This window comes from Equus quagga, chromosome 16 (genome assembly GCF_021613505.1).
Source record: "Equus quagga isolate Etosha38 chromosome 16, UCLA_HA_Equagga_1.0, whole genome shotgun sequence".
In the NCBI taxonomy this organism is placed as follows: Eukaryota; Metazoa; Chordata; class Mammalia; order Perissodactyla; family Equidae; genus Equus; species Equus quagga.
This window is the reverse complement of record NC_060282.1, coordinates 65,402,001-65,429,574: the sequence shown is the minus strand read 5'-3', so window position 1 is coordinate 65,429,574 and position 27,574 is coordinate 65,402,001. Positions and strand designations below refer to the sequence as shown.

The window sequence follows — 27,574 nt, the reverse complement described above, 5'->3', positions numbered from 1 at the left end:
TTAGGAATTATAACGGTTTTTCATTTCTAGGTTAAAAATAAAATGACAAAGGAACAGTACATTAAGATGAATAGAGGTATCAATGACAGCAAAGACCTTCCTGAAGAGTATCTATCGGCCATCTATAATGAAATAGCTGGGAAAAAGATCTCAATGAAAGAAACGAAAGAACTAACAATCCCTACAAAATCAAGTAAGCAAAGTAAGTATCTGAATCAGTTGAAATCTCATTGTTCAGGAGGAAAAATGTGAGAAAAACTTGATTGTTTTTCACTTGGTCTAGAGTAAATCAAGTGTTGTTTATTCTAATAAGATGTATTATAATGCAGGCATACCTCGTTTTATCACCCTTCACAGATACTGCATTTTTTTTATGGGACCCTCCACCAGCACAAAGATTATGACTTGCTGAAGGCTGAGGCGATAGTTAGCATATTTTAGCAATAAAATATTTTTCAAATAAGATACGTACTTTTTTTAGATGTAATGCTATTATATACTTAATAGACTACAGTATAGCGTAAACATAACTTTTATGTACTCTGGGATGCCAAAAAATCCATATGACTCACTTTATTGTGATATTTGCTTTATTAGGGTGGTCTAGAACTGAACCTGCAATACCTCTGAGGTGTGCCTGCATACAGTTTGCTAAACTGTTTGTATTTTTTTCTGAATCCTAAAGAAAGATAGCACTGACCAGTGATTAATGGAAAATGCTACATAATATGTATGGATTAGTATGCGTTTAGTATATACTTGTCCTTTTAGCAGTTAGTCTCAGCATGGATTTAGAGGTCAGAGAGATTGTTTAGGCAACCCCATTAGTCAGACTTCAACTCCCAGTCTTTTTTCTTTTGCTTTCTCATCATCTACAAACAACATATTTCCATCTGTTCATCTATTGTTACAAATAAAGGGAAACAGGAAGTAGGGGTGATTCAAGGATATGGGGAAAGTTAGTCAGGGGGAGCTTGTGGAATTGGGAATCACTACTTCAGATGCACCACAAATTACATCACTATAGAGTTCCTAGATCTAGCCAGCATTAGGAGCCAGCTGTGGGCCTCGCTCCATTGTAGACATTCTGTACACTTAGGCAATGGTGATTAAATTAGAGCTAAAATCTGACTGCAGGAATGAGGTGAGGGTAGTGGCTCAGGAACATAACAATAACATAGAAAGAGGATTCCTGCCATTCTGAGCACTTCCACTTGGAAATGTAATCTCAAGCTTTAGCTAACAAAACAGATTGCAGCAGCAGAATTCTATTGACAGTAACAGAATTTTGTTGCTATTCTGTGGACAAAAGCAAGAAAGCTCTGTGATATGTATATTTCTAGAAGTTGATGAGGAATTATGAGATGAGAGCCAGGAGCTAGGAAGATAACGTTAGAAGGACTAGTGGAGTATAAACTGGCCTTATCTTTGGCATAATACAGGGAATGATTCTAAAGAATTTTAGTAAGTTCTCCCTCATTTTATGGATGAGGAAACTGAAATCCAGAGAGGTTAAGAAACTTAGAATCATAGAATCTGTGAACTGAGTATGGTGTAGATACTTTGATTAAATCTCTACACTAAAAACCCAAAGTGGCAAACCCAAATCTTGAACTTGGCATCCTTGGCTTATTGCAGTCCAGTACCAGGCAGCAGTTTACTTGGTAGTGCTGTTTTCAGCACTTTTGCTTGTAACATTGTTACATAGATGGATCAAGACTGTGTATTCACACCTAAGTAAATGCCAATTCTCTGATTCAGTTTTCTTCCTCCTACCCACATTATAACATTTTCATATCCCTCTTTCTCTGGCCTATTTTGTATATGGGGGTAGGAAATCAATGAGAAGCTGGATATGGGAAGGAGATGGTGGTGTGGTGAAATACTAAGATCATCTTGCAGTGTCAGGGCTACTATTTTCTTGTTAACTCAGGAAATGTCTTTCAAGCGTATGTCGTATAAGGATGCCATTGCCTTTTACCTCTTTTTTCTGGTTCTCTTATCCCATATTTGAGTTGTTTCCCTAATACCTTCATTATGACAGATTTGTACCTACTCTCTTCCCTTTTCATATGTTTTCTGCTTATCCCTAACTCCTAGTTCAGGATTTGTTTTTCTTTTTTGAGGTGAAATTTGTGTAACATAAAATTAACTATTTTGAAGTGAATGATTCCATGGTATTTACTACATTCACACTGTTGTGTAGCCACTACCTCTGTCTAGTTCCAAAACATTTTTATCACCCCAAAATAAATGCCTGTATCCCTTAAGCAGCTACTTCACATTCTCTCCCTCTCCCCAGCCCCTGGCTGCCACCACCAGTCTGCTTTCTGTTTCTATGGATTTACCAGTCCAGATATTTCATATAAATAAAATCATACATTATGTGACCTTTTGTATCTGGCTTGTTAGAACTATTTTTAATTAGTATTAATTTGTGATCTTTGTTATTTTACAGTAAGATATCAAAATAGCATTTTTAAATGCTTTATATTTTAAATGCTAATAGTATTTGTTTTTCAGATGTAGCCAGTGAAAAACAGAGAAGACTTCTGTATAACTTAGAAATGGAACAGATGGCCAAGACAGCTAAAGCGCTCATGGAGGCTGTGAGCCATGTTCAGGCACCTTTTACAAGTGCAACACATTTGGAGCATGTGAGACCCATGTTTAAGGTAAGAGTTACTAATAACTTTTGGTTGCATTATACATTTATGTATAATTTTGTTCAGCAATTTTTTTTTCCCCCTGAGAAAGATTAGCCTTGAGCTAACATCTGTTGCCAATCATCTTCTTTTTTTTTTCACTTGAGGAAGATTAGCCCTGAGCTAACATCTGTGCCAGTCTTCCTCTATTTTTTTATAGATGGGTCACCACCACAGCATGACTGACAAATAGTGTAAGTCCGTGCCCAGGATCCAGACCCATGAACCTGGGCCGCCGAAGTGGAGCGCACCGAACTTAACCACTATGCCATGGGGCTGGCCCCCCAGCATGTTCTTAAATTAAGGAAATAATGTAGCCCATTAATGATAGGCTCTTTAGTGATACAGCCCATTAATGTAGACCCAGAAGCAAAAGCCATGTTATATAGGACATGGCGTATGTAAATTTTCTCTTAAAGACAGTGAGAAAAATTATGCACTATTAGCAAATAATAGGTGTGTGATCTTAAGAATTAAGAATAGCAAGATTTCAGAGAATGATTGTTAATCCTTGGCCTGGTTTTCTCTAAATGAGTTCTGTTTAAACCTTTGGAGTTACTTAAAATTTCAAAGTGATCTTGAGCTCTTCAGTGCTTCTGGCCCAGAAGGGTTCTGATTATGCCTAGAGCCCAGAAAGTAGAGTAAGGAACAAAAGGGAGCATTATTTATGCTCATAGGTTGATCTAGTAAGAGTGATATAGTAGTCCTCCCTTATCCACAGTTTTGCTTTCCGTGGTTTCAGTTACCTGCACTCAGCCTCCGTATGAAAATATTAAATGGAAAATTCCAGAAATAAACAATTTGTGAGTTTTAAATTGCTCGCAGTTGTGAGTAGCATGATGAAATCCTGCACCGACCCACTGTGTCCTGCCTGGGACATGAGTCATCCCTTTGTCTAGTATATCCATGCTGTATGCCTTACCCACCTGTTAGTCACGAAGTAGCCTTCTCAGTATGATCAGATCAATTGTTATGGTATCGCAGTGCTTACCTTCAAGTAACCCTATTTGAATTAATAATGGCCCCAAAGTGCAAGAGTAGTGATGTTGACAATTTGGATATGCCCAGGAGAAGCTGTAAAGTGCTCAAGGTGAAAGTTCTAGACTTAATAAGGAAAGAAAGAGTGAAAGGTCAAAGTTCTTGACTTAATAAAGAAAAAAATCATTCGCTGAAGTCGCTAAGATCTACAGTAACAACGAATCTTCTGTCTGTGAAACTACAAAGAAGGAAAAAGAAATTTGTGCTAATTTTGCTGTTGCACCTCAAATGTGTATGTATAGGAAAAAAACATAGTATATATAAAGTTCAGTACTATTTGTGGTTTCAGGCATCTGCTGGGGGTCTTGGAACATATCCCCCGTGTATAAGGAGGTCTGCTGTACTTACTGGTTCTTTAAAATTTGATTTCCTAGTCCTTCTTCACCTTCCTATTCTTTTTTTCTATCCTTTCTCCAAATTCCAAAAGAAGCAAGCAGGGCATCATAAGGATTGTAGGGAAGTGGAGGGGACTCTAGTCAAGTTTGAAAAGAGAAACTGGGTAAAGCATATTCCAGTTGTGAGACAGTGTGGTAAGGGTAAGATGGTCTGTGGAGGCTGAAGATCTTAACTGCAGTTAGCATTCACACCTTAACTGCACATATGTGTGGGGAGTAAAAGATGACTGCAAGATTTCTGTGCTTCCTTTTAGCTCTAAAATTTTGCAATTACTTCTACCCCTACTTTAAGGACTTTGTGATAATGATATTCCTAAAAGTTGATGAAGAATTATAGGATGAGAGTAGGGGGCTACGGAGATGTTAGAAGGAATAGTGGAGTATAAGTGGCCTTGTCTTTTGAAATAATTTAGAAAATGATGTTGAAATATAAGAAACACTTTCTATTATGAAATAAATTTTATAAAGCACCTTTTTGTTTTGTTTTGAATAATCTTATACCTTTATTTTTTCTTCCTAAATATTTTTGTTAGTGGGGAGGCAGGGAATGAAAAAAAAAAAAAGAATAAGGAAGCAGCCGTAATTCTACCGCTCAGAAAAAACTTCTTTTGATGTTTATATACTACTTTTTTATCTTAATTAAGCAGTTGTGATCATACTATGTACAGAATTTTGTATCTTGCTGTTTCTCACGTATTTCCCCATATCATTAAAAATTCTTCATAAATGCCTTTTATGATATATTCTCTGGATTAGTTATAGTTTATTTAAACATCTTCTAAACTAGACTGAGGAATCTTTCTCCTTACTGCCTTTTCCCTCTCTGGACACCCTCATTTCTCACTCTACAGTAGCGTCCTCCTAATTGGCATCTTTATGCCTACTTTTCTGCTCCTCTTATCCATGTACAAAGACCAGAGTGATCGTTTTAAAATACAAAATGAAATGTTACCTTCTTCCTTGAGGCCCTTCATTGACTTTGCATGATATTGTGGGGTATCCTGAAGGTCTGTAGGGTCTGTAGACCATGTGTCGTCTGGCTCCACCTGCCTCTCCAAACTCATCGCTAGATTTCATCTGTCTTTTACTATGCTGCGGTCATACTGGCAATCTTTCAGCTTCTAGAAGGTCCTAAATTATTTTCTCTCTAGAGCATTCTTACAAGCTGTGTCCTTTGTCTAGAATGTTCTTTCCTTCTTTCCCCTGACTAAATGATAACTTCTCAGAGTTCTGCCCTGACCCCTCTAATCCAGATTAGGTCCTTTTTCATGACATGCTGTGCTTTTCCTTCATTACATTTATAACAATTTGTATTTATACATTTATTTATTTTAAAATTTAAATGTCTATCTCTTTGCTAGACTTTAAGCTCCATGAAGCAAAGGACTACATCTGTTCTGTTCACTTTTCCCAATATCTAGCACAATTCTTGGCTTGTAGTAAGTGCTCAATAAATAAGTATTGATTGGGTAAAGGAATGAGTGAGAGATTCCTAGAATGTGGTATCATATTAAAGGATATAAACATTATTAAGAATCTTTTTACATATGGCTGAATTATATTCTGTGAAGGTTTAAACAGTTATGAGTGGACAATTTCACTGTCCTCTAAATATTATTTAGGTGTAATTTGATAGGAGAAATTGTCCTTAATTCCTAATGGAGTTAAACATTTTTTCTGTGGCTTAAGAACCATTTATACGTCCTCTTTTATAACATATTACACAGGTTTCCAAGTAGATGTGCTGTTTTTTTACCTAGAATGTGTAATTTATTACTTCCACGTGGCACTTTGTATTTTAAAAGTACTGCACTTCACATACTTCCCACAGCATCTCTCTATAGTGGCAGTCCAGGTATAAAAGAGGAAGAAATGGGAGGTTCAGAGAGATTAAATAAATGGCAACATTAGGACTAGAAGTTAGGTACTGTGGCTTATGTGCCCTTTTTAGGGATTATAAACTTTTACCTCTAAACTTTCTGACATAAGCAAAGCTTTGGTAATTCTGTTTTTCTTAATGCTAAAAGCTTTTTAGATCTTTAGAAAATTTCAGTTGTCATTTCTGTAGCACACTGGTATAAGCATTTTTCATCTGTATGGATACATAGTTTTGCATCATCATGACTTATTAAAAGCAGCAAATTCTCTTGCTTCAGACATTGCAGTTGCACGCATACACATGCATATGCCAATATAAGTCTTGTCCAACTTGGAACCAGAGATGTCACTGATATCTCAATGTAAAATATTTGGCTACAAAAGAAGTAAGGCTAGATGATGTCTAGGGAGCAGGCTTAAGGAAAAGAGAATAATGTAATTGTTGCAAGTAGGAAAATGACTGAAAGGATTTTCTTGGAAATAAAAAGTCCGTGAAATATTGCAAGAGACAAAGCTTACAGAGAGATGAGTTCTGAAACCAGGGGTAAAACTAATATTTATGAATGTTGACTATTCCCATTTTTTATTGATGTGAATAAGTTATAGATCGTGTGCTTAAAATATGCCAGGGTCATCTACTGATTACAGTCTTGCTCTCCCACTTATTTAAGCCCAGGAAGCATTATATAGTTTTTCCCCTTTGTCTAAGAAAACTTTCCAAATAGCTGCCGAGAAACTCATTGCTTTTTTTCAGAACTTCCTCAAATCATTTATTGTGTGAAAGCTTTGAGAAATATTAATGTAGTATTATTGTAAAATTTAATTATCACTTGATGTCCATGTTTTAAATTTTCAATTTTTCTAGTTGGCTTGGACACCCTTTCTGGCTGCATTCAGTGTGGGTCTACAAGATTGTGACGATACTGAAGTAGCCTCTCTTTGCCTGGAAGGTATAAGATGTGCAATCAGAATTGCATGCATTTTCAGCATTCAGGTAACAAAGAATTTTGCCTTGGTAGCCAGTGTGGAAAATGTAAATTACTTATGCTGTTACTGTAGTTTAAATTATTTTTTTATGTCTGAATTATTACGAACTAATTTCAAGTTTCTGATGGAATTTAAATGTCTTAATGTTTAAGTTTCCAAAAAGTTGTGACGGGAGTAGTTCTATACCGATGTGTCTAAAATTCATCATCAGAACTTTGGTTTGCAGTTATTTTCTCTGTAGAATGTTAGCTACATACAAAGTTTCCAAGACTTTGAATTCCTAAATGTTAATTTGAATATTGTATTGAAATATATTGCATGTTTGTATTTATTGAATCATATTGTATATTTTTTCATATTTTATTTATATATATATCTCACTTTATAACTTTACCTAAGTCTAAGAACAAATTAAGAGAACCAAGTATCTGGTACACAGTTTTCTTGAAGACAGTCCCTTCTAGTAATTTATATGCTTTGTTTGATAATCAATTTTAGCCAAAGATTGCTTGCTTTCTTTTTTAAAACCCATTTCACATTTCATTATGAATGTTATGTCTTAAAAATAGCACAACGTGGCTGTAGAGAAAAGATGAGCAAATCTATAAATCAGATTTCTGCTCGTCTACACAGTACTTGAGATTTAAGTGCTCAATGAATTTTTTTTTACTATATGAATTCATTTGTTATCACTAAAATCTCATCTTGATTTGACATCTCCATTGGTTTTGGATTTTAGAAATTCATCCTTTGCTGCTTCATTTATCATCTGAAAATTTTAAAAACTGTAGTTTGTGGTAGTGTATGTAATTCATGACTTGTCAGTTAAAAACTTGCTAAACAAGTTAACAGAGTTTATCCATAGAGAAGTAGAGATCACTCTCTTGTGTTTACAACCACGTAAATATACTTTCCTCTTTTTTATAGCTGGAAAGAGATGCGTATGTCCAGGCACTAGCACGATTTACCTTACTTACAGTGAGTTCTGGTATTACTGAAATGAAACAGAAGAACATTGACACAATAAAAACACTTATCACAGTGGCTCATACAGATGGAAATTATTTAGGAAATTCATGGCATGAGGTATAAGCGCTTTATTTTCAACTTTGCAATTTGCTTCATAAAATGAGCTAATGCTAAATGTTCTATCACTGATATGCCTAAGTGTTTGGGAGAAAATTCATTCAGTACATTCGAAATAAGTACATTTAGCTTTTATAGTGATTTATAATGTAGCCTATGTTTAAATCCTAGCTGCATGCTTTTAAATATTTTTGTAAACATTTCTAACATGGAATTTAATTTTTTTTTTCCTTTTCATAATTCAGATTCTGAAGTGCATCAGTCAGTTGGAGCTTGCACAACTCATAGGAACTGGAGTGAAACCTCGATACATTTCTGGAACAGTGAGAGGTAGAGAAGGATCTCTAACTGGAACAAAAGATCAGGCTCCTGATGAATTTGTGGGTCTGGGTCTGGGTAAGAATTTTTTAAATTATTTTTATAAAGTATCAAAAATTGTTCTTGACTTGCTCAGTGTATGTAATTTTATCATAGCAATTAAATGTAATTAGAGAGAGATGATATTATGCCTTTTGGCTAACCTTATGAGGAAAAACATAGATGACTAGAGAACTCAGTCTTTTTCCCTGGTTTAGTTTGCAGTGTTAAATGACCCTTATAGTCTTAATCTCATATTTGGGAGTGAGAGAAGGGTGCAATTTAAAATCACCTGCTTTTAAGACTAAACAAGTAACTTAAATGAGTAAAGGCTTCTATAAGATGATCAATAGTTGGGGTAACTGGAGAAAACATTCACCTTCAGATTTTTTAAAGGCAGTGTGCAGATCTAACCAAACTCTTCAGCCAATATGGACACTTTCCCACGGTTCCCTGTGTGCTCAGTATGGCCAGAAACTTCCAGATTTAACCCAATAGAACAAAGGGAATTATTAGTGAAAATGGATACAGAACAACCAAAGACAGTACATTTTTAGTCATAAATGGGAAGGGTTCCACCAGGGAAGAAGTAAAGGTTAGACTGTCTTTGACTTTGAGTGCTATACTTCTGGGTGTGAATTTTTCTGTGTTTCTTCCTTACTGTGTGCAAGTTATTTTAACTCTCTGACCTTCGGTTTTCTCTTTTGCGTACTAATGGTAATATCTACTTACAGAGTTGTTAGGATTAGATAAGAGTATGTACAAATAAGCTTAGTACAGTGGCTGGTATATTAGTGGTGTCTGGATTAGTCTCTATCCATCTTCACCTTACTTCCAACCAAGAAATCTAGAAACAGGGCTTAGAGCAGAAAGGAATACATCTGAGATTTAGTAATATTTACCTTCTAAAGGCTTTGCATTGTAACATTATATTTCTGGGTATTTTCTGTGTTTTTATCTTTTAATGATTTCTCTTATTGTTGCTTGCAATAAAACTTTTTAGGAAATCCAAAAGAATTTCAAGCTTGAAGAATAATCTATAGGGAAAGAAGTAAAGACCAGGACTATGGTGTGGCTTCAAGTTCGACTGGGAACAATTAGTTCCCAGTGGTAACCCAACTGTGGCAGCCTGCAGTGCAGTCTGTACCTCATTTCTATCTTAGGTGCTGTGGTTCTGGGAGGTGCTGGTGAGGACCTAATAACTTGGTAACCCAGCAGCAGGGTTTAGAACTCCCTGAGTACCTACATGGTGACTTATGCAACCTGAAAATCTAACTCAGCACATTAGAACTATAATTACTCCAGAAAGTAATGTGAGATAAAGATGAATAAATTTACAGGCAAGTGAAATGAATGGGCATTGATAGCTTTTGAAAGCCTTTTTTTCTTTTCTTTTTTTTAAAGGCTTAGGGAGTGTAGGAGGGCCAAAATAATGAGAGGTGCAAATTTCCAAGGCTCAGTTTTGGCAAGTAACAGAAGTAGGTTACACTAAAAATAAAACACCAGTGGAATATTTTATCTTATAAAAGTTTCAGTCACACAAGAGAAATAATGATACTTGCTGATAACGTTTACTAGTATACTTGAAAGCAAGTTAAAATTAATTTGATCACTCTGCTGTTGTGCTACCTAGGTTGCAAGTATATGAGATGGCCTGTCTTCTCCCTGCAGGAAAAGGGAATTTACATAAAAATATACACATTTTCAAAGTGGAAATAAAACAAAAATTTCAGGCTTCCAAGCCACTCAAGTGACCAGCCATACTCTTCCACCTCTCTTTCATGTGTTATCTAGGCTTTCTCTTATATCATCTACTTCTCTTTTGGGCCTTCTCCATTCTCCACTCACTCCTGATTGATCAAGTCTCTCATTTTTGAGTCTACATCCTAAAGGGAGCCAGTCTGTTGACTTGGCCCCTGTTAGGCAAAGCCCTCCCTTCAGGCCCTCTTATTGGTTACCAGATAGCCCAATGTGGCAGATGTCTGCTCCTGTCCATCTGTGCCCTGTCATCTACTTAGACAGGAGATGCTTTCTTCAGCAGGACGCTATAGTCAGAATTTAAGCTGGAAGAAGATGTGGTACAGATAATCGAGCTGGTCTAGTCTCTATGTATATGTGTGTGTATGTGTGTATTTTCTAAAATAAGTTAATATCCTGCTTTATTAGCAGCATCCATGCACCAAGTATTCCATGTAACCAAGTTAATAGGGCTGAGTATATATTTATCTGACTTTTTGACTGATAGGATATAAGTCTGTACTTTGACTTTTTTGGAAACATGAAACTTTTAGTTATTAAGAATATGTAGCATGTGATTATTGATTTGAACCATATGCATACTATTCTTTTAAGGTATATATTAAAGGTTAAAAACTCAGTGGCTTGGTCATATAAATCTTAAGCAAATATTCACACCTACATCTTTGGTCTTAGTTAACCTAAATATTTGTGCTTTTGAATAATTTGGTAAAACTGAAATTATTAGCTTATTATGTTATACTGTCATACAGATCTTTGAAAGATTTCACATATTTGTGAAGTAGGTTCTTTGGATTGCTAGACATTTTGTATATTCTTTGATCCCTCTAAATATCTTTATTATTAATGATTAAAAACTAGTATATTTAAATATAAAAGGTATAGAAAGCTCTATAAGAAGATCATTCAGTTGATACTCAAAGGGAGTTATGTGGTGATTGTCGTTATTTTTTCTCACAGATTTTTATTCATTAAATTCCTATAATGTACTACAACTTCATGTTGCTTGACATTATTTCCCTACTACCTCAACTCTCTGTCATTTATTTCAGGCTTTCATCCATGTTCACTTGTATTATAGAAATAGACTCTTAATTTGTCTCTCTGGCTCCAGTATCTCTTCCTGTTAGTTACTGTGTTCTCCAGATATTACCAGAATTATTTTCCACAGATAGATTGGATCACGTCAGTCTTCTAAACGGTCTAATAGATTTCAAAAGTAGTACATTAAACATGACAGTCAAAGTTTTTCACGTTCTATTTCTAGTCTCTTTTCAGCTTCGTCCAGTACTACTGTTCTCTCCCTTCTTCCTTGTCCCCTGCCAAGCCCTCCATTGTGGTGACACCCAAGTTTGTTAAAGCATTGTGTTCACTTCCCTACTTCCATTGCTTTGTATATGCTGCTCCTTCTACCTGAATTGCTTTTCCTTCTTCCTCCTTTCCCACATCATGGTCCTTCTACTTCCGATTTGAATTAATCCTTTAGCATATATGTGAGGCCTTTCCAAGAGCTAACACCCACATTCTCCCTTCCCCTATCAAAATTATTTCTGTTTAGCAAAACTTATATGTAATTCATGTAAGCCGTGAAATAATCATTACGTTATGTTAAAGTAGGTTGTAAGTCTGTCTCTACTGATAAATTATTAACTCTGTGGGGACAGGGATCACATCTTTTTCACATTGTTCAGTATCTGGAATAGAATTTGAGTTCAGCTGGTTTAAATAACATCATCATTATGTTTGTGAATGCAAGCATATGAATTAAGGGCATTTATTGAGTGTCCACTGAGTCAAGTCAACAAGTATTTGTTGAGCATCTGCTTTGGACTTATTATTGAGTAAGGTAGACGCATACACAAATATGTGTATGACTTGGTTCCTAACGTTAGAGAACTTTTCATCTTGCTGAGAAGGCAACAGTAACACACCTGAAGAAATTTATATGAAACTGTATGACAGAAATTCTGATTTGAGCAGCACTTATTTAAGTAAATACTTAGTTCAGTGGAAGGTGAGAACAATGGAGAGGAATCCTTCTTTGAGTATTCAAATTGGGTCTTGGTAGGTAAGTTTTAGATAGTTAAGAGATGTGCTGACAAGAGGCACCTACTGGCTAGAATGTTGAAGGGAAGTGCCTTACACACTAGGCTGAAAAGTTTATACTTTGTTTGAAAGTAGTAGTAAGCAAAATGAAAGTGATGATCTAGGAAGATTAATCTGGCAGGAGAATGAAGCAGAGCTTGAAGAGGGGAAAAATAGCGGCAGGGAAAGCATTCAGACAACTCGTAAATACGCCTAATTACAAGAATTGAAACTGAGTAGGAAGGAAAATGAATGAATGATAGGAAAAACAGGTCAAAAGAAAGACTTAGTGACTAGTGGAGGAAGGGAAGGATATCAAAGATGTTTGTAAATTAAGTGTTTGAAAACTGGGGTTTGTTGTTCTCCTGTTGAAAACATGGCACCACTCTTTTGGGGGAAGAGATAAGTGACTCTTGAATGAGAGGATGGTAGACCATACAGGTAGAATTTCCAATAAGCATTTGTAAACAGGGGACTGGAGATTAAATGATAGGGGAGACCTAATTATATGGAATTTGGAATCATCTTAAGAAGGTATCATTGAAACTGGGGGTAGTGCTCTGTTTCTTAAGCATTAAAGAAAATTATGCATAATGTCATTAATTTTGTGATCTAAATTCTCAGTGCCCCTAATTTGTGCAATCTTTGCAAGCACAGTTTATGTCTTTATAACCATGTCTGTTATACGACTTAGTGTAGCTTATTAAGCACATTTGGCCTTGATAAAGGTCACTGATGCCACAAGAATTGTTCACCCAAAGTTTTATTTCTTTCGTTAGGAAAATAATTGATTTCATAAATGTGTTTTAGATTTGTAAGTGTATTCTTCCACTGAATTATTTTCAAACTGAAATGACTTTCTTTTATGTGTGGTAGTTGGAGGAAATGTGGACTGGAAGCAGATAGCAAGTATTCAGGAATCCATTGGAGAAACCAGTTCTCAAAGTGTTGTTGTTGCTGTAGATAGGTAAGGTACTCATTTTATTCCCTTTTCAGATGAATACTGTTTTAATTCTATAGCATTTAGATATATTTTCCTCAGTAGTGAAAAGATAAAAAATTATTGCCAAAATAACTTCCTTACTATACTGTGATATGCTGTGATTTAGATGATAAGGTACCTATAATTTTTCTTTTTAGATCATAGAATATGGAAGAAGATAAACAGTATAAAATTTAAGTTACAGTAGATATTAGTGGGCATTTAAAATAGTAACCTTGATAAAAAATACAAATGTTTTATTTCCTTTATATAAAACTTACCCCCCTTATAATCCCTCTTTGAAAATAGAGTATAATTTGTCTTTCTGAGTCCATGATAAAGGACTGCATAATGGTAAAATGAAGAGATTTACTGGCAATTCTCATTATAAGCTTCTTTGGAAAGGCCTTTAGAATTTGTATATTATATGCGTTACTAGGTATTCCTTGTTTTTAGTTTGTTTTCTAAAAGAAAATGCATACTGTGGTTTATTTTACTATGTAATATTTAGTTTATTTCAGATTTTTAAAATCCCAGTATGTAGAACAATATCTAGTGTTCTTCTGGAGATTAGCCTTTTTCATATGAATCCCAGATAATTGAAATTTAACATTTTACATGACTGACATTTTTTACGACTTCTGATGGAAACTTTCAAAAATATAATTTGTACTATAGTCTTTCCTTGGTGCTTGGAGACTCATGCTGATCCATGATTTTACTTTGCTTCAGATAAAGCTTTTTACTCTAAGTACAGACAGAACTAGAGTGTTCAGTGGCTGCTGACCCTGGAAATACTAACTGGAACTTTTTCCTTGAAAGGAATTGTTAATATCCACTTGCTGTCCTTTTTTTTTTTTTTTTTAAAGGGGAAGGAGCTCATTTGTCTTTTTGTTGTGAAGGTTAAAGATTGTGTCATCTTATACCTACTGTATAACTCGAAGGCTTTCCATGTATTACTTCATTAATCCTATCAGCAGCCTCAAGATGGGTTTTATTATTCTCCTCAATTTACAAATGAGGAAACTGAGACAATGGGTGATTAAATAACTTGCTCATCCCCACAACCAGGCTAATCTTGTCTTGATTATTGCAGTAACCATTTCATTCATAGAGCATTTTGAGGAATGGCCTCAGAACGTGCGCTCAGGCAGCATATCTGAGTGTGTACTCTTAACCTTTCCACTGTAGGCCTGCATGTACGACTCCAGAGCAGTGTCATATCTGCCCTTCTGCTGCCAGGGTAGCTTTCTTCTAAAAGATTTTCTTGCCTTCCAGAAAATCATCTTAACATCATTATGATAATCTGTTCCAGCAAGAATCAACATTTTACCTACTATTTCTGTTTCATAATATACTTTATATGACCATACCCAGTTCTGATTTATTCTGCTATCTGCTGTTTGTTATGGGAAGACATGTCACTCATTGGAACAAATGATATGCCTTTCTGTTTTAAAAATTTCTGCTATGTCAAAGGAATCGTAGCACAAATTCTGTTAGTACTTTGACGTCTCAAACTCATCATCACCAGATACTTCTACAAACATAAATCCAATATAATTTTATACAAAACCTCAATATTTAAATTTTTGCTTATAGTGAAAGAATTAAAAGTTACATCTTTGATTTATTGCAAGATTATATTATTCTTGTGTGGTGTGTTTCACTTTCTCATTAAATTTCTTCTGAATTCCTTTCTGAATGTCTGAGTTTATTGTCATATGTAATATTCTGACTCTAGCCCATAAGCCAACTCAGTGAAATAATCTGGTATTCAAGGCAGTGGTGAGAATATTGTCAGGAATCATCCTGGAAAGTTCTATACTTGTCCAACAAAAATGTTATTTTCCTGTCCTTAGGCCTACTGTTCTCAATAATCTGTTACAAGAAGTTATAGGATCTATACATGAAAAGTAATTCTTGGCTTAATTATTTATAGCTTTTGTTTCTTAACAGAAAAAATGTCATTCTATTAAAAACTTTAAGATGATGAAGTTTTCTAATTATCTCTACTTTTGTATTAGGAATCCTGTGTAGTAGAATTTAGGAGAATATTGGGCACTTTCATCTTGAGTACCTGATCCTCTAGGATTTACTAGGTTAGAATTTGCTAGGCATTGCTAAACTAGACCAATTTCGTAAGTATTACTAAACTGTGCAGGGATAGACTTTGTCTAGAAAAGATTTACCTCTAAAAGTTAAAAAAACAGTTACTTAGCACCATAGTTTTGTTTTATTACAGTTTTTTAGACACACCAGATCTAGCTTTATACTGACTCATTGCATACTTGAGAACATTCATCTATTAGAAAATACGTACAGGGGCCAGCCTGGTGGCACAGTGATTAAATTCACACATTCCGCTTCGAAGGCCCAGGGTTCGCCAGTTTGGATCCCGGGTGTGGACATGGCACTGCTTCGCAAGTCATGCTGTGGTACGTGTCCCATGTATAAAGTAGAGGAAGATGGGCATGGATGTTAGCTCAGGGCCAGGCTTCCTCAGCAAAAAGAGGAGGATTGGGGGCTGGCCCCGTGGCCGAGCGGTTAAGTTCGCGCGCTCCGCTGCAGGCGGCCCAGTGTTTCGTTGGTTCGAATCCTGGGCGCGGACATGACACTGCTCGTCGAACCACGCTGAGGCAGCGTCCCACATGCCACAACTAGAAGAACCCACAACAAAGAATACACAACTATGTACCGGGGGGCTTTGGGGAGAAAAAGGAAAAAATAAAATCTTTAAAAAAAAAAAAAAAAAAAAAAAAAGAGGAGGATTGGCAGCAGATGTTAGCTCAGGGCTAATCTTCCTTTCAAAAAAAAAAAAAATACGTACAGCTCCTCTCCAACTGCATTTGCTCATAAATATCTTTCAATTAAGTCTAAGAAGTAAATGTTACCTCTGATACTGTCACTGTGAAAACTTTTTACATATACAATGCTTTAGTCTGCCTATATGTTGCATGCAGTTTAAAGTCTATTTGATCCAGAATCTTTAAGATTTGTCAAGCTTTTTATTTTTTTCCATTACTGCATTGCTATTATGTGGATGAAGCAGTACTCTATCAATTTTTTTTTCCTACCCATGCTTTTCAGGGCATGTGTTTTATTAACACACAAGTTCTCATGCTTCTGTCCTGTGCCTTTCATAGCGGGAGTGTAGAATTCATTTCATAGACTGGTTTTGTGAAACATAGCTCTGTTCTCCTGCCTTTAGTATATTAAGGCTTAACTTTAAATGCTTCCACAGACTGCTGTGCTCTACCATATAGCTTATGTTCAGTGGAACATTACTAGAAATAGAGTGACCCGTCAGAGGCTACCGGAGTGAGTAGGAATTTGACTGCCCTTTCCCAGGGATGTGTGCTTACCCTACCTCCACTGTCACCCTGAGTCTGCAGAACCCGTTTGATTCCTTATGCTACTTCTCTGACCTTGTTGCCTTTGTTCTCTATCATTTCACTGGCTTCAGAGAATTTCTTGCTGTTTTCCGCTATATTTGTATATAATCTCCATCTCTTCTTTACCCGTTTTACTCTGTGCCATTTGCTTTTCAGTTAAAAAAAAATTTTGTTGTTTCTTTTGTTCCTTTTCCTGTTGTTTCTCCTGTATTATTAGTTTCACCTCTGTTCAGGGTGTGGCTTTTTAAATATCCATACCTCTCATGAAAATACCTCTAGTTTTGAGAAATCAGTTAATGGCATTTATAATGCGTAGTCTACCAATTTTCGTTTTTGTTTATTTGAGAGTTTTGTAGGCATTGTATATGTTTAATTTCTGGATCCAGTCTAACCACTGGATTAAAGGGGGTCTTACCATTATTATTTTTTCCCCCAGATTGTGTTTTCAGCCAGATCTTTGAATTGTCGTTTTGTTCTACTGACAAGAGCAGTATAGAAAATCTCCAGATAGTCTTTCAGCAGATCAGATTCTGAGTTACCATGTTGTCAATTTTTAAGCTGTTTTTCCTGTCGTTTTTGTTACTTATTGCCAGGACACACTGACAGACATTCAAGGGCAGTGAGGTTAAGAAAATCATAATATACTCAGAACATTTAGATTGTGGTAGTAAGAAAAAACTAAAATATGTTTTAAGTGTTGAAATTATGTTTTGCTTTGGTAAGTGTGGGACAGTGTAGTGAAGTGATTAAGAGGGTGGAATCTGGAGTCTGCCGGTCTTGGTTTGAAGCTTGGCTCTAGCACTTACTAGTTCTGTGACTTTGAAGAAGTTATTAAATATCTTTGTGTTTCAGTTTCATGTTTATAAAATTGGGAGTATAATAGTATAGACATACCCCATTTTATTGTGCATTGCTTTATTGAGCTTCACAGATAATTACGTATTTTACAAATTGAAGGTTTGTGACAGCCCTGTGTCGAGCAAGTCTATTGGAGCCATTTTTCCAACAGCATTTCCTCACTTTGTGTCTCTGTGTCACATTTTCATAATTCGCGCAATATTTCCAAATTTTTCATTATCATTATATTTGTTACAGTGATCTTTGATGTTACTGTTGTCATTGTTTTGGGATCACCACCAGCCGCACCCATATGAGACAGCGAATTTAATCAATAAATGTTATGTGTGTTCTGACTGCTCACCCACCAGCTGTTCCCCCATCTCTCTCCCTCTCCTCCAGCCTCCTTATTCCCTGAGACACAACAGTATTGAAATTAGGCCAGTTGGAGCTGACCCCCTGGCCAAGTGGTTAAGTTCATACATTCTGCTTCGGTGGCCCAGGGTTTCACTGATTTGGATCCTGGGCACAGACCTACCACCATTCATCAAGGCATGCTGAGGTGGCTTCCCACATGGCAGAACTAGAAGGACCTACAATTAGAATGTATAACTATGTACTGGGGGGTTTTGGGGAGAAGAAACAAAAAGATTGGTGACAGATGTTAGCTCAGGGCCAATCTTTAAAAAAAAAGAAAGAAAGAAATTAGGCCAAGTAGTAACCCTACAGCAGCCTTTAAGTGTTCAAGTGAAAGGAAGAGTCCCATGTCTCTCACTTTAAATCAAAAGCTAGAAATGATTAAACTTAGTGAGAAAGGCACGTCGAAAGCCAAGAAAAGCTGAAAGTTAGGCCTCTGGTTCCAAACAATTAGCCAAGTTGTGAATGAAAAGGAAAAGTTCTTGAAGGAAATTAAAAGTGCTACTCCAGTGAGCACATGAATGATGAGAAAGCGAAACAGCCTTATTGCTGATATGGAGAGAGTTTTAGTGGTCTAGATAGAAGATCAAACCAGCCACAATGTTCCCTTAAGCCAAAGCCTAATCCAGAACAAAGCCCTAACTCTCTTCAATTCTGTGAAGGCTGAGAGAGGTGAGGAAGCTGCAGAAGAAAAGTCTGAAGCCAGCAGAGGTTGGTTCATGAGGTTTAAGGAAAGAAGCCGTCTCCATAATGTGAAGGTGCAAGGGGAAGCACTAGGTGCTGGTGTAGAAGCTGCAGAAGGTTATCTAGAACATCCAGCTGAGATGATTGATGAAAGGGGCTACACTAAATAACAGATTTTCAATGTAGATGAAACAGCCTCCTATTGGAAGAAGATGCCATCTAGGACTTTCATAGCTAGAAAGAAGTCAGTGCCTGGTTTCAATGCTTCAAAGGACAGGCTGACTCTGTTGTTAGGGGCTCAGTGCAGCTGCTGACTTTAAGTTGAAGCCAGTGCTCGTTTACCGTTCCAGAAATCGTAGGATCCTTAAGAATGACAATGTCTATTCTGCCTGTGCTCTATAAATGGAACAACACAGCTTGGATGACAGCACATCTGTTTACAACATGGTTTACTGAAATTTTTTTTTCCCCCTGAGGAAGATTAGCCCTGAGCTAACATTTGCTAATCCTCCTCTTTTTTCTTTTTTGTTTCTGAGGAAGACTGGCCCTGAGCTAACATCCGTGCCCATCTTCCTCTACTTTATATGTGGGACGCCTACCACAGCATAGCTTGCCATGTGGTGCCATGTCTACACCTGGGATCCAAACCTGCGAACCCCGGCCCGCCGAAGTGGAACGTGCGCACTTAACTGCTGCGCCACCGGGCCGGCCCTACTGAACATTTTAAGCCCACTGTTGAGACATGCTCCTCAGAGAAAAAGATTCCTTTCAAAATATTACTACTCTTTAACAGTACACCTGGTCTCCCAAGAGCTCTGATGGAGAGGTACAGCGAGATTAATGTTTTCATGCCTGCTAACAGAACATCATTCTGCAGCCCATGGATCAAGAAGTAGTTTCGACTTTCAAGTCTTATTATTTAAGAAATACATTTTGTAAGGCTATAGCTGCCATAGATAGTGATTCCTCTGATGGACCTGGGCAAAGTAAATCGAAAACTTTCTGGAAAGGATTCACCATTCTAGATGCCATTAAGAACATTCATGATTCATGGGAAGAAGTCAAAATACCAGCATTAACAGGAGTTTGGAAGAAGTTGATTCCAACCCTGATGGATGACTTTGAGGCGTTCAAGACTTCAGTGGGGGGTGTAACTGCAGATGTAGAAATAACAAAAGAACTAGAATTAGAATTGGAGCCTGAAGATATGACTGAATTGCTACAAACTCATGATAAAACTTTAACGGATGAGGAGTTGCTTCTTATGGATGAGCAAAGAAAGTGGTTTCTTGAGATGGAAACTACTCCTGCTGAAGATGCTGTGAAGATTGTTGAAATGACAAAAAAGGATTTAGAATATTACATAAATGTAGTTGATAAAGCAGCAGCAGAGATTGAAAGAACACTCCAATTTTGAAAGAAGTTCTACTGTGGGTAAAATGCTGTCAAACATCATCGCATGCTACAAAGAAATCATTCATGAAAGGAAGAGTCAATCCATGCTGCAAACTTCATTGTTTTCTTGTTTTAGGAAATTGCCAGGGGCCGGCCCCATGGCCGAGTGGTTAAGTTCACTCGGCCCAGGGTTTCACCAGTTCAAATCCTGGGCACAGACATGGCACCGCTCATCAAACCATGCTGAGGTAGCGTCCTGCATGCCACAACTAGAAGGACCCATAACTAAAAATACATGACTGTGTACCAGGGGGCTTTGGAGAGAAAAAGGAAAAATAAAATATTTAAAAAAAAAAAAAGAAATTGCCATAGCCACCCCAGCCTACAGCAATCACCACTCTAATCCGTCAGCAGCCATCAAAATCAAGGCAAGGCCCTCCACCAGCAGCAAGACTACAACTTGCTGAAGGCTCAGATGATGGTTAGCAATTTTTAGCAATGAAATGTTTATTAATTAAGGTATATATATTGTGTTTTTAAGATATAATACTATTGCACACTTAATAAACTACAGTATAGTGTAAACATAACTTTAATATGCACTGGGAAACCAAAAAATTCATGTCACTCAAAGTTATTGTGATAATTACTTTATTCTGGTGGTCTGGAACCAAACCTGCAGTGTCTTCGAGGTGTGCCTGTATGTACTTCACAGGCTATTTGTGATTATTAAATGAGGAGATGTATATTAAGCACTTAGAATACTGTGATTGTTGGTAGCTGTTACTGTTACTATGATTACTTTTATTTTTTGTTGTTTATTTTTTGTTTTCCGGTAACATTGGTTTATGACATATAAATTTCAGGTGACATCATTATATTTCATTTTTCTGTGTAAGATTATTTTTATTTCTAGGTTTAATCTTTGACCTGCTCCTGCCTTTAAGCTTTCTTTTTTACGATGCAAATGCTATGGTGTACATTTTGAATTAAGAGATATTGATTCATCCTGGAAGTCACATCAAACCCTTGGTTACAAACCTAGAACACGGGTAAAAATGCAGACTTTAAAAAAAAGAGGACTAATAATGTTTATGCTGAAACCTTTTGTGAAACTTCTGAAACACTGAAAAAGAGCTCAGTGAAGAAGGCGGGGCAAAGCTAGACAGCACGGCTTAACTCTCAGCACTTGAATGCCCTAAGAAAAGTCGTTCAGCCACTTCTTGGTTAAACTGTTGGAGATTATTTGCAAGGTTCAGTTTAATCACTTGTAATTTAATGTAAATGAACTTCCTAATCAAATGTACATTAATTGTAAAAATAAAGCAGAATTTTTCATTTTAAGAACGTGATTAATGCTAGTAGATAGGAAAAATCTTCTGCTTTATAGTGTGCCAATTATTAGTTTTACAAATAATATTTTTCTTATTCTTAGAGTTTCATAAGTATGTATCTGGTGTTTGTAAACTTACTAATAAAATTACAACAATATATTCTTACTCTAATATATTATTGAATGCAAAGGAAGAGGGGAGAACATCCAAACTCTACTTGTTGCTAAACTGTATGATAAAAATGTATTCATTTGACTACCTGACTTTTTTTTCCCTTAAACAGATAAAGGTAGCTAGTACCCTAGGCCACTTATTTTTGAATTGATGTAACAGAAGTGAGACTTTATAAATTTTTGAATTATGCTTTTTCTTTTAGAATATTTACAGGGTCTACCAGGCTAGATGGAAATGCTATTGGTAAGTATATACATTTATTCCACTTATAAACTGGCTTTTTGTTCAAACGACTTGAAAGTTAAGCTTAAAAAATATGAATCTATTTATATTATAGTGGATTTTGTCCGTTGGCTCTGTGCTGTGTCTATGGATGAATTACTTTCCACTACACATCCAAGGATGTTTAGTCTACAAAAAATAGTAGAAATATCATATTACAACATGGGAAGAATAAGATTGCAGTGGTCTCGAATTTGGGAAGTTATTGGAGATCATTTTAATAAGGTATTTGAATAATTTTAGAATTTGCTTACATTTGTAATACTTTTTGTTGTTTAAAATTTCCTTCTCATAATCTAATTGAGACTTTTTTCCTTTTCAAAGCAATTTTTCATTACTTTTTAAATTAAATTTAGAAAATCCTTTGAATCCTGTCTTTCTTTTTAGAAATGATTGCTCTAGGTTTTAAGAATTTAGTTAAAATACATTTTTTTAATTAAGAAATATTGTTAGCACACCTAGTGCCTTTATGGAGAATCAAGATTTACCTATTTATGCTGTTAATTATATACTTTTCCTAAAACAAAAATAAAGAATTACAGATTTTTACTGCTGACATTAAGCGCCCTACATTTCTGTTGCCATTACAGGTTGGCTGTAATCCTAATGAAGATGTAGCTATTTTTGCAGTAGACTCCTTGAGGCAACTGTCAATGAAGTTCTTAGAGAAAGGGGAGCTTGCTAATTTCAGATTCCAGAAGGATTTCTTAAGACCTTTTGAACATATAATGAAACGAAACAGGTATTAGATTTGTTGAATTGCTTAGTATCAGAAAAGTTCCTTATTAGTTTCCAAAGCAGGGGGAAAAAACAGAAGAAGGGAAAAAAACTGATGACTTTAATCTGTATAGGTATCTAAGCAATTATATTAATATTTTAGGTCTCCAACAATTCGAGATATGGTTGTACGGTGTATAGCACAGATGGTTAATTCTCAAGCTGCTAACATTCGGTCTGGATGGAAGAACATTTTCTCTGTGTTTCATCTAGCTGCATCTGATCAAGATGAAAGCATAGTGGAACTTGCGTTTCAAACAACAGGGCACATTGTCAGTGAGTATTCTTTTAGCTATGTTCGTGTTAAAAACAAAAAACAAAAAAACTGTAATGTGTTTAGAAGATAATTTAGGCATAAGATTATGGGCCTATTGTCTTTATGTTTACCAAGTTTTGCCTACAGAAGCAGAGTAAATAATGGTATTAGTGTATTATAGTTAACATTTATGGAATGTATCTGTTTTCTTTAATGTTCACAACAGACTCTATGAGATAAGTATCTTTATTATTCCTTTTTCTTAAATAGATTAGGAAACTCAGCCTCAGTGAGGTTAACTAATTTGCCTAAAGGCACAGAACTAGTGAGTGATAGAGTTGAGATTAAACGCCAGGGAGTCTTAAGGCAAACCCTTTGTTTTTGACCACCACACTACACAGCCTCCTTTGACTGTAAGGGAAAATGGAATACTAAAAATGTAAGTTAAGGTTAAAGATGATGACCATCATTAACATCAAGAATAATGACATCATCATAGCTATCATTTATTGATTGCTTGCTTGAATTAAATATTGTTCTAAGTACTTCCCTTACATTTTATTTAGTGCTTATTAACAATCCTGTGGGTATTATTATCCCCATTATGGATTAAGATGCTGAGATACAAGGGGATTAAATGTAATTTTGTATATTCACTCAGAAACTGTTGTTTCAGTACCTACTGTATACCAGTTCACTGTATTCATGCTGGGTTTATAGTACAAACAAGACAAAGACCTGTTCCCCTCTCCCCACTACTCAGGAAGTGTCAAGTAAGTGGTAGAGACAGACTAGAACTCATGTCTGTTGGACCTCAAAACTCTTAACCTTTAAGAAGTATGCATTACATCTAGAGGTTGTGTATTTTTGATATAATTAAGAATAATTGAAAAATTATAATTATTTTGATATATTTTCCTCCCTTTTAGCCCTTGTGTTTGAAAAACACTTTCCAGCGACCATTGATTCTTTCCAGGATGCAGTGAAGTGTTTGTCTGAATTTGCGTGCAATGCAGCTTTCCCAGACACAAGTATGGAAGCCATTCGACTTATTCGCCATTGTGCAAAATATGTGTCTGATAGACCGCAGGTATAGCATCATTTAATAAACAAGATCTTACTAAGTATTTATTTCTAGTCTGAGATCTAAGTTTATTTGGGAATTGAGGGGATATATGAAGCATTTATTTTTCAGTAAACCCAAAAATTATCTGAGCTTGATTCTGAGTTAAAATGCTTAGTAATGATACCTAGCATTTATTGACAGTGTTGGCTATTTTTCTGATCGTTTCACACGTATTAAGTTGTTTAATCTTCATACCAACTTTATAGGATAGGAAATTTATATCCCCAAACAGATAAGGAATCTGAGGCACAAAGAAGTTAAAACAATGTGCCCATGGTTACAGGCTAGTAAAGGACACCTAGGGTTTGAACACAAGCCTTTGCTTGTAGCCATTACCCTACACTGTTTCTTGTCTGTGGTGCTCTGCAGCACTGAAGTTGACTGTCTTTGGATGAGTGTAGGCTTAGGTACTGAAGTAAAAGATTGAATTGGCAACCTGGCTGTCAACTTCAGCTTGCGTATCTGAATCTGTCTTTGTAACCATCATAAGGAGAAGTGATGCATCACAGATTTGGTAATAAGATTTTTACTACATGCTGGCATGGACCTATGGAGTGAGTGCTTAGTACTTTTATATACATCAATTCATTTGACCTTCACACCTCCCCAGTGTGGTTAATGTGGCTGCATGGTGTCATAACCATTTAAATGATGTAAACGGAAACCTGATTTAACCTAACTAATATTGCAGAAAGCTGGTGACAGTTGAAGCTGAAACCAACTTTGGGTTCTAGTCCAGTGCTCTTTATAGGCAATTATAATCTCTATTTTTTTTTTTATAAATTGTTTATCACTTTTGATTTGTAAAGCATTTAAAAGATTTTTGGAGAAATAATATGCTTAATGTACAAGTACTATGTTTTGCATTTAATAAACCTACCTTTCCTCTTGAAGGCTTTCAAGGAATACACAAGTGATGATATGAATGTGGCACCTGAAGACAGGGTGTGGGTGAGAGGATGGTTCCCAATTCTCTTTGAGTTATCCTGTATCATCAATAGATGCAAATTAGATGTAAGAACCAGGTAACAATCAGTATTTGGAATTAAAATTTGAAAGGTTTATTTTGACTTTAATCAAATTAACTTTTCTTATGTGAACACAAGTTTGATAAAGGCCATAAATCGTGTTTTATCAAATTAACAATTATTAGACAGATTTTTAACATATATAGTCAATTTTGTAAAGAGTTAGCTTTATTGGATTTTTTTAAATCAGAAAAAGTAGTACAGATTTGTAACAAACTGATAGAAATGTAATGAAAGAATAAATCTCTCCTTCCTCACCTGTGCCAGAATCTCACCCACCCCCAGCCAAGGTTGAGTTTGATTTATGTCTTCAGAAACTTTTCATTTTTATTGTGTTATTTGTTATAACAGAAATTTTTGTGAAATAGATAAATAATACAAAATAGGACTCAAACCTTGGGAATTTGTCATAGAATTTAGTAATTACGAGAACATTATGTATATTTTATTTTGCATTTAGGCATTGAGGATCTTTTTTTTCAGTGGATGTGTTAGAACTTGATAAAATTCAAAATAGCCCCCAATTCATGTAAATCTATATTATTTAGATGTACAACTTGCACATGTCCAGCAACCTCAGTGGAGCAGGTGACATGTCATGACCAACAAGTCATGTAAACTCAGCACTCCCTCCCTGCTCTTATTTATTTGTAGAAATCTATTTGACAAAGGACCTATCTGCTTTCCTAGCCTCTTACTTAGGCTATCCTTGTCTGGGACGATGCTACCTTGCTTCTTACCGTATCCCATGTTCAGGTTATGAATGAGTTCTACTTGTTAAAGAGAAGAGAAAATACATGTTCTAGTTAGTAGAGGAGAGGGAAAAATGAGTGAACTTTGTCTATTGAACTACTGTAATGTTATTTTGCACGTTCGTTTAACAAATATTTGTTTCAAACCTACTGTGTACCAGGCCTGCACGAGGCATGCAGTGTACTAGCAGCAGATGAGCTAGACTGTGTAGCAGTCCCTGTGGAGCCTTTCAAGGAAAATTTTATTCTGGCTTACCGTCAGACTTTTGGAAATAAAAACTTTTTCTGAATTGAAGGACACCTATATTTTGCTAGAAGAAAGTAACATATAGAGAAAAGATTCAGCTTTTTATTGGTTACATGAAGGTATTATTATTTCAAGAAAGATAAGAAATCAAGAAGGCAATTTTGAGTTTTAGCTTTACTACTTATTCAAAAGATAGTCAATGTGATACTAAACAGTTTATTCGTTAAACAAGTACTTACTGTGTGCCTCCCAAGTGGCAAGTGCTGCGCTCTGAGATACAGCAGGAAACAGACAGACACAGACCCCTGCCCACATGAATGTTTTAGTGGATTAGTTTTATAAATCTTTTTGTTTGAGGATATTATATGAACAATTATAGTGTTAGCCAAAAACCCCTATAGCTCTTTGAAAAAGATTTTCCAAAATATAATTTTTATTTGTTCTTAGACTGCTATCGATATGCTTTCTTCCTTGGACGCAGTGCCACAAAGTTAATAATCACCCAAATTATGATCTTTCTCAATCTCTAATTCCATTTACAAATTTAAAATGTTGAAATGATGGGGTGAGAGTGGAGGAGAAGTAAAATAAAGAAGAAATTTTAAGGTCAAGGTCTTGAGAGTTTTTTTCCTAAATGATGCATGCTAAAGAAACCTGTTTTGCAACTTAAATTTCTTATAACTGTATCATGTGTTAATTTAAAACCAGTTTTAAACTTTGTTTTCAGTAGCTTTGTGAACTATGAAAATTATTTTAGGAGGGGGATTCTGACGTGGCAGGATTTTTTTTGTATTATAGCTTTCCTAATTATGTTTTATCATTTTAGAGGTTTAACAGTGATGTTTGAAATAATGAAAACTTATGGCCACACCTATGAAAAACATTGGTGGCAGGATTTATTTAGAATTGTTTTCAGAATCTTTGACAACATGAAATTGCCAGAACAGCAGACAGAGGTAAGAGAACATAACCTTTTAACTTGACTATGTTAAATGAAAATTTTAATATTTTAATAGTAATATAAATATTAATGTTTTCCCTAATACATTTTATTTAGTATTCATATGTGAATTCTTAATTCTGAATTGAATAAAGAATACATAGTAAAATTTTATTTATTTATTTCAATGTCTTTTACTACAAATGAGTTATAGGATACATTTCAGTAAGTGTATGGAGAGAACTTCAGGTTTTTTTGTTTTATCCCACATAGATGTATTAAATGCAAACTTTGGGAGCTCTCTTACCTGCCTGAAGTTTTACTTTAGATCTGCAGTTTTTAAATCTATAAGTAGACTCTTACTTAAAACATCATCTTAAGTAGACATACGTGTATGCACTAGCACCAAGCTCCAGAGGAATACTCTCAGTCCAGATTAGTCCTTTATGGATTTGAGAAAAATAAAGAAATTACTTACACTTATTTTATATGGCTCTTTTTGCCTTTTATGGTGTGTTCAGGTAATCCTACCTTGATATAAGTCAGTTTTATTTTTAAACCTATGCTAACCCCACTTGGATAAATTCTTCTCATTTCATTCTTCTTTATTTCTCTTTCATGTTCTTAGATATTCTGGAGCAAGTCCAGCTGTTGGTCTT

At 35.6% G+C, this 27,574-nt stretch overlaps 1 protein-coding gene across 2 annotated transcripts in view; it reads left to right on the top strand.

Moving 5' to 3' along the window:
• Window positions 1–27,574, top strand: part of ARFGEF1 (ADP ribosylation factor guanine nucleotide exchange factor 1) — a 150,428-nt gene that overhangs the window by 103,051 nt on the left and 19,803 nt on the right. For both annotated transcript variants that reach the window (XM_046641682.1, XM_046641683.1), the window contains exons 18-30: window positions 31–202; window positions 2,524–2,675; window positions 6,882–7,010; window positions 7,931–8,089; window positions 8,335–8,485; window positions 13,166–13,256; window positions 21,710–21,750; window positions 21,845–22,014; window positions 22,380–22,531; window positions 22,670–22,842; window positions 23,752–23,912; window positions 24,843–24,973; window positions 26,802–26,931. In XM_046641682.1, coding sequence (XP_046497638.1) covers window positions 31–202; window positions 2,524–2,675; window positions 6,882–7,010; window positions 7,931–8,089; window positions 8,335–8,485; window positions 13,166–13,256; window positions 21,710–21,750; window positions 21,845–22,014; window positions 22,380–22,531; window positions 22,670–22,842; window positions 23,752–23,912; window positions 24,843–24,973; window positions 26,802–26,931 — 1,812 coding nt within the window. The remainder of the gene's footprint in view (window positions 1–30; window positions 203–2,523; window positions 2,676–6,881; window positions 7,011–7,930; window positions 8,090–8,334; window positions 8,486–13,165; window positions 13,257–21,709; window positions 21,751–21,844; window positions 22,015–22,379; window positions 22,532–22,669; window positions 22,843–23,751; window positions 23,913–24,842; window positions 24,974–26,801; window positions 26,932–27,574) is intronic.